Raw genomic sequence first — 12,914 nt, 5'->3', positions numbered from 1 at the left:
AGGACTAGCTGGGCCTCCTCCTATGGAGGAGGTGACTGGATTCAAGATGGCTTGAGTTTTATTGCAGCAAATCTAAATCAAATGCCCATCTTGACTGTTTATAACCAGACTGGTCATTGCTGCCTATCAAAAATGTCTTCCAGTTTGTGAGCTGTTGCTGGTTCTGGCAGCTCTGTCTATTAACTATGTGAATGATCTCGTCAACCAATAGAGTCCTGCTAAGTGGTAGAAACTCTTTGAGCATTCCCGCTGCACCTACGCTGTTTTCACTTCCAAGCTCCCTATGTCTGGACATTTGAGTGGATCCTCAAGATTACAACTAAAAGGCAGAGAGCAGAACTGATTTAGTTCTCTGTACGGTACAAACTAGACTGCCAGAAATCAGTACACAGTTATGAATTCCTGTCCTTAATGCATGTGAATAACAGGCACCAAATGGGCTCTCAGTTTGTGAATGTCCTGCACTTTTTATACCATCTTTTAATCATGGTAAAATAGCATTAGCTATAAGGTAATCCCATAACATTTTTGTGAAGTTCCCGTTTTCAAGGCTGTGTATCATTTGTTTCCTAGAGGCTGGACTTCTCTGGAATTGAGCCAGACGTAAAGCCCTTTGAGGAAAAGTGCACCAGGCGCTTTTTGGTGAACTGTCGTGATTTAACCTTCAACGTCCTGGCTCACATCTGTGACCGATCCGAGGGCGCCCCCACAAACGTATGTATATTTTCATGGGAAAGTTCTCTTTCTTCTCTTGGAGCTGTGCTTAGACATAGACAGTTACCTTCCCGTTTCTTCTGATCAGCAACAGACACTGACCGGGGGTGGAGCTGGGAAAAGAAATTAGGCCCCAATTCTGCTCCCAGTGGCCTGTGGACCGACACAGGGGGTCGACTGGCACAGAGCTCATTGTAGGCCTGGGGCCTGAGTTGGCATCACTGTGACAGTATTTCACCAATATGACGGAGCGGGATGGAGACACTGCTAACAGAGACCTCAGTCCTGATGCACCCAGGGCCAGTGGGGACTTCAGATTTTAGCCTGCAGAATCAGGCCTGGAGATAGCAGAGACGTACGTCACTGCTCAGCTCAGTGCTGGATCAGGCACGCTGCAGTCTTACCTTCACGTGGTAGCTTTGACCTCTACAATCTTTCTGAACCAAAAACATATGGAATTGTTGCTACTTGTCAAGGCCTGCAGCTACAAAGTCCAGCATGAGGTCTGATGTAGTCCCCCATTGTGGAACTCACTTCAGACAGTTCACATGCAAGGTGAGAACAGCTAGGGAAAGGTGATTAGTTTATGCTGGAAGCTTTCGCTGTGTGACTCTGCCTGACGTGCCAAGAAATATGTAGAGTCTCTTGCTAGAACCCATTTGAAGTCAGGCAACTCAGAACTGAGTTCTTTGGGACTTTGTGAGGTGTGAAGTAACATGCTAAAAATACACATTCTTAGGCTGTGTGTACACTACAGACCTTACCGCAGCACAGCAGCGCCACCGTCAGGACTCCCGAGTGATCGCTCTATGCTGATGGGAGAGAGCTCTCCTGCTGGCATAATCAGACCTCCCCCTGTGAGCAGTGGTAACTACGTCGGCGGGAGAACATCTCCCACCGGCATAGCACTGTCCACACCAGCGCTTCTGTCGGTGAAACGTATGTTCTTTTCACGCCTCTGACCGACAAAAGTTTTACCGACAAAATGGCTAGGGTAGACATAGCCTTATACTGAACTTACATCCTTCAAACAGCTCTTACAGGCTGATCAGTGTTTTCATCTCTTCCTGACATTCGTGTTCCACCATTTGTATAAATAACCCGCTCCTCTTCTTTCTGTCTGTTAACATCAGTGATTTTAAAATGGCACTGCTCAGCTTTACTAGATACAAATGCAAGAAGATCCGGCAAAGCTGTGGCCTTAAAGTCCTTTTTTTGGATAGTTAGAAGCAAATAAACTGTTGGTTACTTATGTAATTCTTTCACAGTGAAATTCACCCTGCGTACATGGCCTCCACAGATTGTAAGTGGTGCACAGTCCTTGTGGAAGGGGGAATTTCATCCTAAGAGTTGAACCGAGACTCAAAGAAACAGAGGTCACACTTGTGTATCTGGCAATGAATTTCACGTACACCTAGATGTACCAGGCTTTTTAACAAGAACATTCATTCAAATTCCCAGGTCGAGCCTTTCTTCATCAGCCTGGCATTATTTGACGTAAAAAACAATTGCAAGATCTCAGCTGACTTCCATGTCGACTTGAATCCTCCCTCGGTCCGTGAAATGCTCCTGGACAGCTCCACCCAAGCAACTGCCGACAGTCACCCCAAGGGGACTTCGACCAATGAGCACCTCATTCACGGAATTCCCGAATCTCACCTTCGCTATATAAAGCAGGTGAGGAACTGACTTCCTGTTTTCTTTCCTTGTTGTCATGGTATATGCAAGGAAAAAGCTTTGATGATGTTGCAACTCTTCAGAAAATGTACAGTACATGATTGATTATGTGGAGTGCTGTAGCATCTAGGGGCCTTTGTCATGGACCAGGAGCCCACTGTGATAGGTGCTGTACAGAAACAGCACAAAAAGATGGTCCGTGCTCCGAAGAGCACAGTCCCAATTATCCAGCCCTCGCTCACCCATGACCCTCTGTCACCTGAATGATCACTGAGAAAACATGCAAACAAAAGTCGTAGACATTTTTCCCGATTTTTATCAACATTTTGAAATTCAAATAATGTCACCCACTCTGCCTGAAATGTAGCCACCTGGGATTTGCGAAGGAGCCAGTGAAAGTGCCTGGAAGCTGCGCATCTCCCTCCCTTTGACTCTCCCAGTCCATAATTCAAGCATACGCTGTAGCTTTTCTTTGAGGGGGAGGGAGGTTTCATTATTGAATCCCCTCCACCCAGCTCCGCAGTCTGCTGGGAACCCAAACGGTTCTGACTGTTACCACGCTTGGGGCGCATAGAAAGAGCTGATGAGCCATTTAACCTTCCAAGTCCCACAGCTAGCACCAATTCTGAGAAGTACCAAGTGCTTGCACCATCCCAGTGGCCTCTCAGGCTTTGGCCCGGCTCAGACCGTGACAACCTGCTGGAACCGGGCACATGGCCCCAGTGCCACGTCAGTAATGGACATGTGCCATGAATCTGCAAAGTGCCAAAGCAGGGAAGCTACCAGGCTCCATTCTGATTGGAGCCAGAGGAAAGCGCGGCCGTGGGAGGAGTAGTTGCCTCTAACTCTCTGCTGTTCGTTCACTTTCAGGGAGTTTTCTCCGTGGCAAACCCCCATGCGGAGATATTTCTTGTTGCCCGTGTGGAGAAAGTGTTGCAAGGCAGCATTACACACTGTGTGGACCCGTACATCAAGAACTCCGACCCGGGGAAGGTACCAGATAAGGTTATGTATGGCAAGGTCTCCCAAAGGGCACTGCAGGCCACTCCTCTGATAACCTGGAGCTGGCTAGTCTCCACGGGCTTCTGATACTCTGAGAAGCATGAAAATACAGAGGGAATTGTTGTTTCTCGTCCTTTCTGGCAAACCTTGGGTTCTTCCTGCGCCATTAAGGTGACCACTGCTCTTGGCATTTCTGGCCTCACTCTGGGCGCTGGCGTCATAGCTGATGTCCGCTCGGCTCTCAGAACAGAGCTTGGCTGTTCAGAAACATGCGGTAGATTTTTAAGATGAGTTTAATTATTTCCCCAGCATGCTAGAACGGTGCGGGGCCTGATGCCGCATTGGCCTAAGTTGGGTGTGGAACTGCTATGCACAGGAGAGACTCGGCCCTGCTCACAACCAGCGGCCTCAGGTTGCTCCTGCAGGTGGGAAGAGCTGTTTTTAATGAAAATGGTTCCTTCCCCACAGCTGTCGCGCTTTAATTCTTGTCCTATGAAGGTGTGACCCCACTGTCACCTTGTTGATCCTTTCTCTTGTTTTTCCAGACTGCCCAGAAGGTTCATAAGTTGGCTAAGCAGGTGTGTAGTCGGCTTGGGCAGTACAGGATGCCCTTTGCTTGGGCTGCCAGGTCAGTTGTCCTGAAATCCTCACGTGTCCTTCTGAAGTTGTTGTTGTCTGGTTGTTTGTAAATCAGGCCACATGGTGATGATGGGTTAAGGGCCAAACTCCTCAAGACAGGGAGGCTGCACAAGTGTAACTGAGGGCAGAATTTGGCCCTACGTATTGTCTTTCTGAGCCAGCATTTCAATTGGCTGGAGTCCTAGATCTAGAGCGAGATTATAAAATAAACAAAAGTTCTGGGGAGGGCTATAAATAGAGCTGGTCGAAACGTGGAACTTCTGTTTTGTGGGAAATGTTGACGTTTTGAAATTTTGTTTTTGTTCCATGTGGGAACAAAAACATTTGAAATTTCCCAGGCAAATGGAATTCCCATAAAATTTCTGATTTGGAAAATGTTCATTTTGGAATTCTGAAATTCCATTTTGAATTTTGTTTTCACTTTTATGTGTAATATTTTTATGTTCTTTCATTCCATGAGAGTAATAGTAGGGCCAGACTGTTCACTGGAACACAAACAGGAGACACTTTGATCTGGAGAAGGAAATGTTTCAATCACTGCGATGTAGTATCTGCCTTACTGATTTTAAAAATAAAATAGAATATTTCAGCTCTTAGATTAGGTCACATTGTGCACCACTACTGCTGACATGGCAAGAAATAATGTGAAAATATTTTTTTTTAAAATGAAAACCATAAAGTAAAATAAAATCTGAAACAAAACTTCCCCCAAAATGAAAATTTCAAAACAGAAAAAATGCATTTTCCTTCCCCCAGGAATTTTCATGACAAGCAACACATTTGTTGAGGTGTCTGGATTTCAACAGCAATGGCATTTTTCACCAAAACCATGTGGGTGAAAAATTTCCAACCAGTTGTAGCTATAGAATCATAGAATATCAGGGTTGGAAGGGACCCCAGAGGTTCATCTAGTCCAACCCCCTGCTCGAAGCAGGACCAATTCCCAGTTAAATCATCCCAGCCAGGGCTTTGTCAAGCCTGACCTTAAAAACCTCTAAGGAAGGAGATTCCACCACCTCCCTAGGTAACGCATTCCAGTGTTTCACCACCCTCTTAGTGAAAAAGTTTTTCCTAATATCCAACCTAAACCTCCCCCACTGCAACTTGAGACCATTACTCCTCGTTCTGTCATCTGCTACCATTGAGAACAGTCTAGAGCCATCCTCCTCTATAAACCCTCCTGCTTCAGGTGTGAGCTGACCTCTGCCTACTGTGGTCAGGAGGGAACTTCCTTGGGGACAGGTTATCCTGTAACTGCTAGTGCCAAGGTCTTGCACCTGCCTGTGAAGCAGCTAGTACAGGACACTGTCAGCCTCAGGACAGGATGGTCCATTGGTCTGATCCTGTCTGGTAGCCCCTGTAGTTCTTTTTCAAAGAAAGGACTGAAGGGACTGCATGCATGTCCTCTCTGCTTCAGTGACTCTGCCCAGGAGACAAGGGCTGCAGGACTGGACCTTTAGTTAGTGGGTTTTTTGGGGTGGAGGTTAACTCGTTCAGTCTGGAATTCTGGAAATTCCCAAGAGATGCCACCTAGCTGCAGCTCCTCCCTTTGTTTCCACTTAATTAGTATTCTCTTGGATGACTGAAGAAAGACCGTGATCTGTTCCCCCGAATATTCTTTCGTTAAGGGTAAACATATACCGAGCCAAGCTGGCCCTTAGTGCAGCACCCTTGAAGACACTGATGTAAATTCATCCCACTGTCTCCTATTCCTACCACTAGGTTGCTGTTTGGTCCTAAACCAAGATGGTGATGACTCTTGAATGTCAGCGTGGGCTGTGGCTTGGTACATACATGTCGGTTCCTGAGCAGAGTTTTCATATTGCAAGGACATGCTGAAGAGCTTCCATAGGATGCTGTTCATTCCTTTGCGGAGAGCTAGCACAGACCCTACACACCACCAGTGTGCTGGTTAGAGTATTTGTGTTGCATAGCCCTTGTGTGTGTTGCCTGCACAGGAGTGAATCTCACCCTTTGAGCTTGTCCCCAAGCCCGCTGAAGTCAATGACAAGATTCCCCCGACACAGATGGGCTGTGGGTCAGTTCCTGCTCCATACACTGTTAATAGCAGGGCAGAGCACAGCACTTGGGAGCTGCAGAAGCTGAGTGTGTCACAGACTGGTGTGTGTAGCCACACAGCTGCCTGATACTAATGCTCGGGAAATGTGTCCACTTTTGTTTTTTGCAGGCCAGTTTTCAAAGACTCTCAAGGTACTCTGGATCTTGACGGGAAATTCTCTCCTCTCTATAAACAAGACAGTGGCAAACTCTCTAGCGAGGATCTGCTGAAGCTGCTGGCAGAGTTTAGGAAGTGAGTGTAAGGAACTGGTGTAGCGACTGTGTGGGCATTTGAATATTCTTTAAAATAGTATGTGTGGATGCGAGAGTGTTTCTAAACCACCGGTAGAGATCAAATATTTGGGGCTAATTTGTTCATGCTTGAATTTTCAAGATTGGTGAGTTTGTTCTTGCTTTCTAATACAGACCAGAGAAGACAAAACTCCAGGTTATCCCAGGCCACTTAAATGTCACTATCGAGTGCATCCCTCTGGAATTCTCAAGTAAGAAACACAAATCAGAAAGTAAATATTGACTGTGCTAACCATACCGCTAACATTTATAGCGCGCTTCTCTAGAATATGGCTGAGGAATATCTAGAATTTACAGTGTTAGATAATGAGCAACTCACATAGTGAAACTGATATTTTAAAAAGAATAGGAGGACTAGTGGCACCTTAGAGCCTAACCAATTTATTTGAGCATAAGCTTTCGTGAGCTACAGCTCACTGGAGCTTAACAGCAAAGGTTTCTCTTAAGGAACACATCCATGTACTTTCGTTTTCAAGCTTTAGGAAATCGGCAGCTCTGGCTGCACTAGTCTAATGATCCTTTGAAGGGGTGGCTGTCCAGTGACTGACAGGAGAAGTTGGCCCAGTAGCATGGAACAGGCTCTACCTTGGGGCATGTACCCATGGCTCTCTGACTGCAGTGAGAGCCCTGGATGTGATGGCAAAGGCAGAGTGTCAAATGTGCAGTGGCATGTTGCATTTGCTGTCTTTCCCATGTTTGTCAGACACCTGCTTATCTCAACTTCTCCTTCCTCTTTAGATTGTGTTACTGCCTCTTACATCCCTATAAAGCCTTTTGAAAAGGGCCATGAGAACATCACCGTTGAGGTGGAGGAGTTTGTCCCAGACGTGGCGAAATACCGTTATCCCTTCACTATTTACAAAAATCGTCTCTACGTGTACCCCTTGCATTTAAAATATGACAGCCAGAAAACATTTGCAAAGGTGAGTCACGTGGAACACGGGCCGTACAGACGCTCACCACGTCTCCAATCTAAAACTTGTAGCTTACTCTCCCATTCTTCTTCAATCCAGGCAAGGAATATCGTGGTCTGCATGGAATTCAAGGACTCAGATGAAGCTGATGCCCAAGCTTTGAAGGTTGGGTCATAATCCATTTTTGAAACCGTAAACAAATGTATATAGAATTGGGCACTTTGTTGGGTTAATATGGCGTAGTACTGAGTGTCTCCATAAGAACCCAAGAATGGCCATACTGGGTCAGACCAAAGGTCCATCTAGCCCAGTATTCTGTCTGCCAACAGTGGCCAATGCCAGGTGTTTCAGAGGAAATGAACAGAACAGGGAATCCTCAAGTGATCCATCCCCTGACACCCATTCCCAGTTTCTGGCAAACCATCCCTGCCCATCCTGGCTAATAGCCATTGATGGACCTATCCTCCAGTCAAATGGTCTTTCCAAGATGGAAAAGAGCATCTAGAAAAATGTCAGTATTTTCTGTTTCCAATGTATTTCATTATTCTGGTTGGCAAATTTGAGTGACAGCTGCCTTTGATCCAACATGTCACTTGCCTTCATTCCAGTGTATCTATGGCAAGCCTGGAGGACCCGTCCTGACAGCAAATGCCTATGCCATCGTGTTGCATCATAACCAAAGTCCAGAATTCTACGATGAGGTAAAAACTCAACTCTAGAACAGCTGCGGGAAGTAGTAGTCTTTCATGGGTTTCCCAAAGCCATAGAGAACTTCAGCACCTCTTTCTATACAACTGGATATGGAACGGGGGGGAAATGAGCATCGGCCCATCTGCTCAGTGATTTTCAGTTTTTAATGTCAGTTTGTTTGCTGGTCTCTTGCTTTCCTAGTATGTGGTGTTATTACTGTAAGGTTATGGTCACAATGTACAAGTAATACACAGTTGTGATGAAACTGTTACACGGTCGAGTTCAAAGGTGTGCAGAAATATCTGCAACACAATGTGTGATTCTGAAAATGACAGTAAAACTTCAGTAAATAAGAGAGCTTACAGTATAACTTGACAATTATAAATCCAGTATTATCTGTCATGGTATCATTTTAGATTAAAATTGAGCTTCCAATTCATCTCCATCAAAAGCATCATTTGCTCTTCACCTTCTATCATGTCAGCTGTGAAATTAACACCAAGGCATCAATGAAAAAACAGGACTCCATTGAAACTCCAGGTATGTTTTCTCCTTAAGTTATAGCTCTTAAAATCTAAAACTCAGCGATGGGAATAAATGTAAAGAGCTGAATAAAAAGAAAACACTGTTTGTAATTTAAGGTACTAGTCTGTTTTCATCTTCTTATGAACAAATGAATCATGTAACCCCCTACTACAAGAAGCAACACAATGGATTAGTGGCTACTAAAATACAAACTACTGCCTCCATCATAGAATCATAGAATATCAGGGTTGGAAGGGACCTCAGGAGGTCATCTAGTCCAACCCCCTGCTCAAAGCAGGACCAATCCCCAATTAAATCATCCCAGCCAGGGCTTTGTCAAGCCTGACCTTAAAAACTTCTAAGGAAGGAGTTTCTACCACCTCCCTAGGTAACGCATTCCAGTGTTTCACCACCCTCCTTGTGAAAAAGTTTTTCCTAATATCCAACCTAAACCTCCCCCACTGCAACCTGAGACCATTACTCCTTGTCCTGTCATCTTCTACCACTAAGAATAGTCTAGAACCATCCTCTTTGGAACCACCTCTCAGGTAGTTGAAAGCAGCTATCAAATCCCCCCTCATTTTTCTCCTGCAAACTCTTCTGCATATTCTTACCTTTACTTGCATGAGAAGTCCCACTGGCTGCAATGGGACTACCCATGGGAGTAAAGTGGCAGGCTGGTGCAGGATCAGGGCGTATGTGTAACTTTGAGGTCCTATTGATCTGGGCATCTGTGCCTGCAGTCCTCCCTCAGGCAATGCTCGCTGGGGGAAGTTCACATTGTGAATTAAACCAGCACAAAGGCTATTTGCCATGCAGCCCCACTGAGGGTCGCAGTTGGTGTCACGTGAATTTCAGCCGCTGACTCTGCGGAAGGGATTTTGTCAGAGTAAGGCGGGTGGAGGACAGTTCCCAGTCGCTGGGTTAGCTTCCCTGGGCGGGTGAGTCTGGGCCACGGCTCCCGAGTCTCATGAGAAACTGGGCTGAATGCACACCTGTGTGGGTACATTAACCCTTGCTCATTAACTCTTTTCGCAGTGGGATTTGCCTGGCTCCCTTTGCTGAAGGATGGTCGAATTATCACCTTTGAGCAGCATTTACCCGTTTCAGCCAATCTTCCACCTGGCTACCTGAGCCCTGGGGACATGGAGTCGCGCAGGGTAGGAAGAGCTTTTAAAATACGCTTAAACGTAGAGAGAAGAAAGCTACGTCTGGTACCATTTCAAGCCTTGGGTTTGCATTTGCCCCACAGATCATCTTGAGCCATGCCTGTCCACCCAGAAAGTCCTGCCCCAACTTCACCCACCATCAGTAGGCTGCAAAAGACCCCTAATGCACCATGGTGTTACTGCCTGGGCCTTAGACAAGTACAGGCTTTGTAGGGGACTCCGTGTGCTACGTCCGTCTCTCTTCCTGGTCCTTTATTCCATGCTCACCATGTGAGTCCCAGTGTGTCTCCCCTGGTGCAGTGTGGTGCGTGGTACCTGGCTCGTGGGCACATGTATTATGTGGATTCAGTGGCTGATGAAGTGCCGCAGGCCACGTTCCCTGCTGCAGGCTGGGAACAGAGTGGCTGTAGGGTGCACTCTGGGTTGAAGGACGACTCCATTCTCCTGTGCCAGGCAAAGCCCTTCTCGCCAGACCTTGTGCAGGCAGTGAACCTTTAAATGCGGGGCTGAATAAAGAGCCGGCTGCATAAAGCCTTGTTCTCATCTGCAAATGTCTGCAACCAAGTAGCTGAATATTTTCTGGTTTCAGCGTAGCAGCCGTGTTAGTCTGTGTTCACAAAAAGAAAAGGAGGACTTGTGGCACCTTAGAGACTAACCAATTTATTTGTTATTTCCTGTTCGTAGCAGCCGAGCGTTGATGTTAAATGGGTCGATGGAGCAAAGCCACTGTTGAAGATCAAAATCCACTTGGAATCAACCATTTACACCCAGGTAAGCGCACCGTCTCATTCCTCGCCAGGAGCATAGTGGTAGCAAGACCTTGTAACGATGAGCTTGGAGGGAGCGTTGGAATAAAATGATTTGAACTACGCTGTTGCTGCTGGGTTTAGGGTATTAAGAAAGGGATCAGAGCTCTGCAGCATAGAACTGGGAGAGTCTATGTAATAGCAGGTTACAGCTTGTTTCCTCTTCTCTCCCTTCTTCTGGACTGGGAGCGTAAGGAGCAGTCAGAGCTGAGAGAGAGCCGCAAGACGTGCTGGTATTCCCTTTGCTGGTCACGCTACAACCCACAGGCACTATGGAAGCCTGAGTCGCTGAGCTGGTTGGAAAATGCATTTTTCCTATAGGCAATTTTGTCTTTTCATCCCCAAAAGAAAAGTTTTGGGGTCTTGACCAAGTGTCACACTTCGCCCCAGACAGCACTTTCCGCAACAACCTTCTTTGAGTCACAAGCCCCTTTTCTCGTAGGAAATATGGAAAATTGTTCACCTGACCCTCCTGAGTAGGTCAAACTCGTGATGACAGGTTCCATATCCCCAGCGCCTGACCCTGACCCTGAGATCATCGCTGTGACTGTGCGAGTGTCAAGGGAGCTGCACTGTGTGTGCAGCAATGCTGCGGCGTTGTGGGCCATATTCAAGGCCGTGTCGACACTAGGGGGACTCTAGCCCCAGAGCTGTGCCAGCATAACCCTATAGTGTAGACGCGGACCACAGCCTTGGAAGGGGTTTTCCATCGGTGTGGAACTCCACCTCCCTGCTGAGTGACAGCAACGTGCTTCCATCGACTGAGCTGTGTCTACACCGGACGATAGGACAGCAGAGCTTAGGTGCTCAGAGGTGGGGATTTTTCACACCCCTGAGTGCCGGAGCTAGGCCAGGCTGAGATTTGTAAGTGTAGACCTGGCCATGGTGTGCAGCTGGCTCATTTTCGCTGGGGCTTTTTATGCCTTCTGTGATGTTTAAGCGTGCTTTTCGCTCTTACCTGTGTGGTACTGTGGGTAGCAACAGCACAAGCCCACGTACGCTGCACCCTTCGTACAAACTGTGCCCCCAAACCTTTTCAGAGGTAAATACCCCACTAATAAACTGTAAGATCAGAGGGAGAGAGAAAGGAAGGGACATAGGCAGGGGAGAAAGGAGGGGATCCGTGAGGCAGGCGGACACAGCGAGGCTGTTTCAAATATTAGGAGCTAGGAGGAGAAAGCTTTTGCCCCACCAGTGCTGGGACTAAGAAGGGGCAGGAGGAGGCTGATGCTGAGCAGACTGTGTGGGGAGGGGCTAGCCAGAAAGACACAATTGTGATGCAGATTGGTGCAAGCCTACTGAGGCCGCTGTTTTGCGCTAATGCTGAGAAGAACAGGGAGCCAGAGGAGTCGTTTGAAGAGGGTGGCTATGTGGCCATGCTTCTGTGTGCATCTGAAAAGGCAGGGAGCAGGGCTCTGCATGGGCTGGGCTCTAGGGAACTGGGATGCAGTTGAAGAGGACCTGGCAGGGCTGAGATCAGGCTACGCCACGCGCCGGGCACTGCTGCAGAGGCGGATAGAGGTAGGTTTGCAGATCTGGGGAACGTGGGGTAGGAAAGACTGACCATGGTTGAGGCTTAGTAATTGAATTTTGTATGTTTTTTCATCTCTCTTTCAGGACTTGCACCTGCATAAATTCTTCCAGTGCTGCCAGCTGGTGCAGGCAGGAGCTCAAGAAGTGCCAGGAGAGCTTGTTAAATATCTGAAGGTGAGCAGTGTCTTTCCCTGACCTTTTTTACAGTCCATTGGGGGATACCCAGAGGGCTTTTCAAGTCACTCAGTCACAACTAAGTATTCCACGTGGAGTATGCACATGGGGCTTTAAAGGCTCCTGTGGGACAGTAATAGAGTTACTGATCTCAATAATGCTTTCTAGTATGTGCATCTGTAACTCTGGAGACCTGTGAGTCAGCAGCCCCATGCCGAGAAAGTAAGTGGCTTATCACCGGAGTTAAAAGTCTGGTATACGTACGCTCATCAGTATTAGTCCCTAGTCACTAGAACGCATGACGCAATGCTTCTGCGTTATCTGCGCCGTACATGCGGGCGGCGGGCGTAGCTTCAGTAGCCACTTCATGTTGTGTTAAAATTAAATATCAAGAAGCTAAAGAGAGACCGTTCACCAAACGCAATGGCGCACTATGTTACAGACCAGTCCAGTCCTTCCCTGATGTCAGGGAAGCCCCCCCCCCCTTTTCTGATGTCATTTCCTCCTCTGCCCTATCTCTTTGTACTGCAAACGCCTCAATGCAGGGACCGACGAGCTGTGAAGTGCCATGCGTCTCCTGGCACAGCACAGATAATTGGTTCTGCTCAGATGTCTGGCACACACTGCAGCAGGGTCTGTTTTGAGGGAACGGCGGAGCCCCTGTGAGAAAGGACCCTCCTCTCCGCACCCATTAGGGTCTG

The 12,914-nt window shown here is 47.3% G+C and overlaps 1 protein-coding gene across 9 annotated transcripts in view; it reads left to right on the top strand.

Moving 5' to 3' along the window:
• The window catches only part of DOCK11 (dedicator of cytokinesis 11), a 131,596-nt gene that overhangs the window by 59,572 nt on the left and 59,110 nt on the right, over positions 1-12,914 (top strand). For 6 of the 9 annotated variants that reach the window (XM_073358530.1, XM_073358529.1, XM_073358527.1 and 3 more), the window contains exons 11-23: positions 574-714; positions 2,176-2,391; positions 3,262-3,396; positions 3,939-4,021; positions 6,221-6,343; positions 6,517-6,593; positions 7,141-7,325; positions 7,416-7,481; positions 7,925-8,017; positions 8,423-8,546; positions 9,570-9,691; positions 10,385-10,471; positions 12,124-12,213. In XM_073358530.1, the coding sequence (XP_073214631.1) occupies positions 574-714; positions 2,176-2,391; positions 3,262-3,396; positions 3,939-4,021; positions 6,221-6,343; positions 6,517-6,593; positions 7,141-7,325; positions 7,416-7,481; positions 7,925-8,017; positions 8,423-8,546; positions 9,570-9,691; positions 10,385-10,471; positions 12,124-12,213 (1,542 nt within the window). The remainder of the gene's footprint in view (positions 1-573; positions 715-2,175; positions 2,392-3,261; positions 3,397-3,938; positions 4,022-6,220; positions 6,344-6,516; positions 6,594-7,140; positions 7,326-7,415; positions 7,482-7,924; positions 8,018-8,422; positions 8,547-9,569; positions 9,692-10,384; positions 10,472-12,123; positions 12,214-12,914) is intronic. The other 3 variants (XM_073358526.1, XM_073358525.1, XM_073358524.1) reach the window with 3 other exon arrangements.

This window comes from Lepidochelys kempii, chromosome 9 (genome assembly GCF_965140265.1).
Source record: "Lepidochelys kempii isolate rLepKem1 chromosome 9, rLepKem1.hap2, whole genome shotgun sequence".
NCBI lineage: Eukaryota > Metazoa > Chordata > Testudines > Cheloniidae > Lepidochelys > Lepidochelys kempii.
Note: the sequence above shows the minus strand (reverse complement) of the source record. Positions and strands in the feature narration are given on the sequence as shown.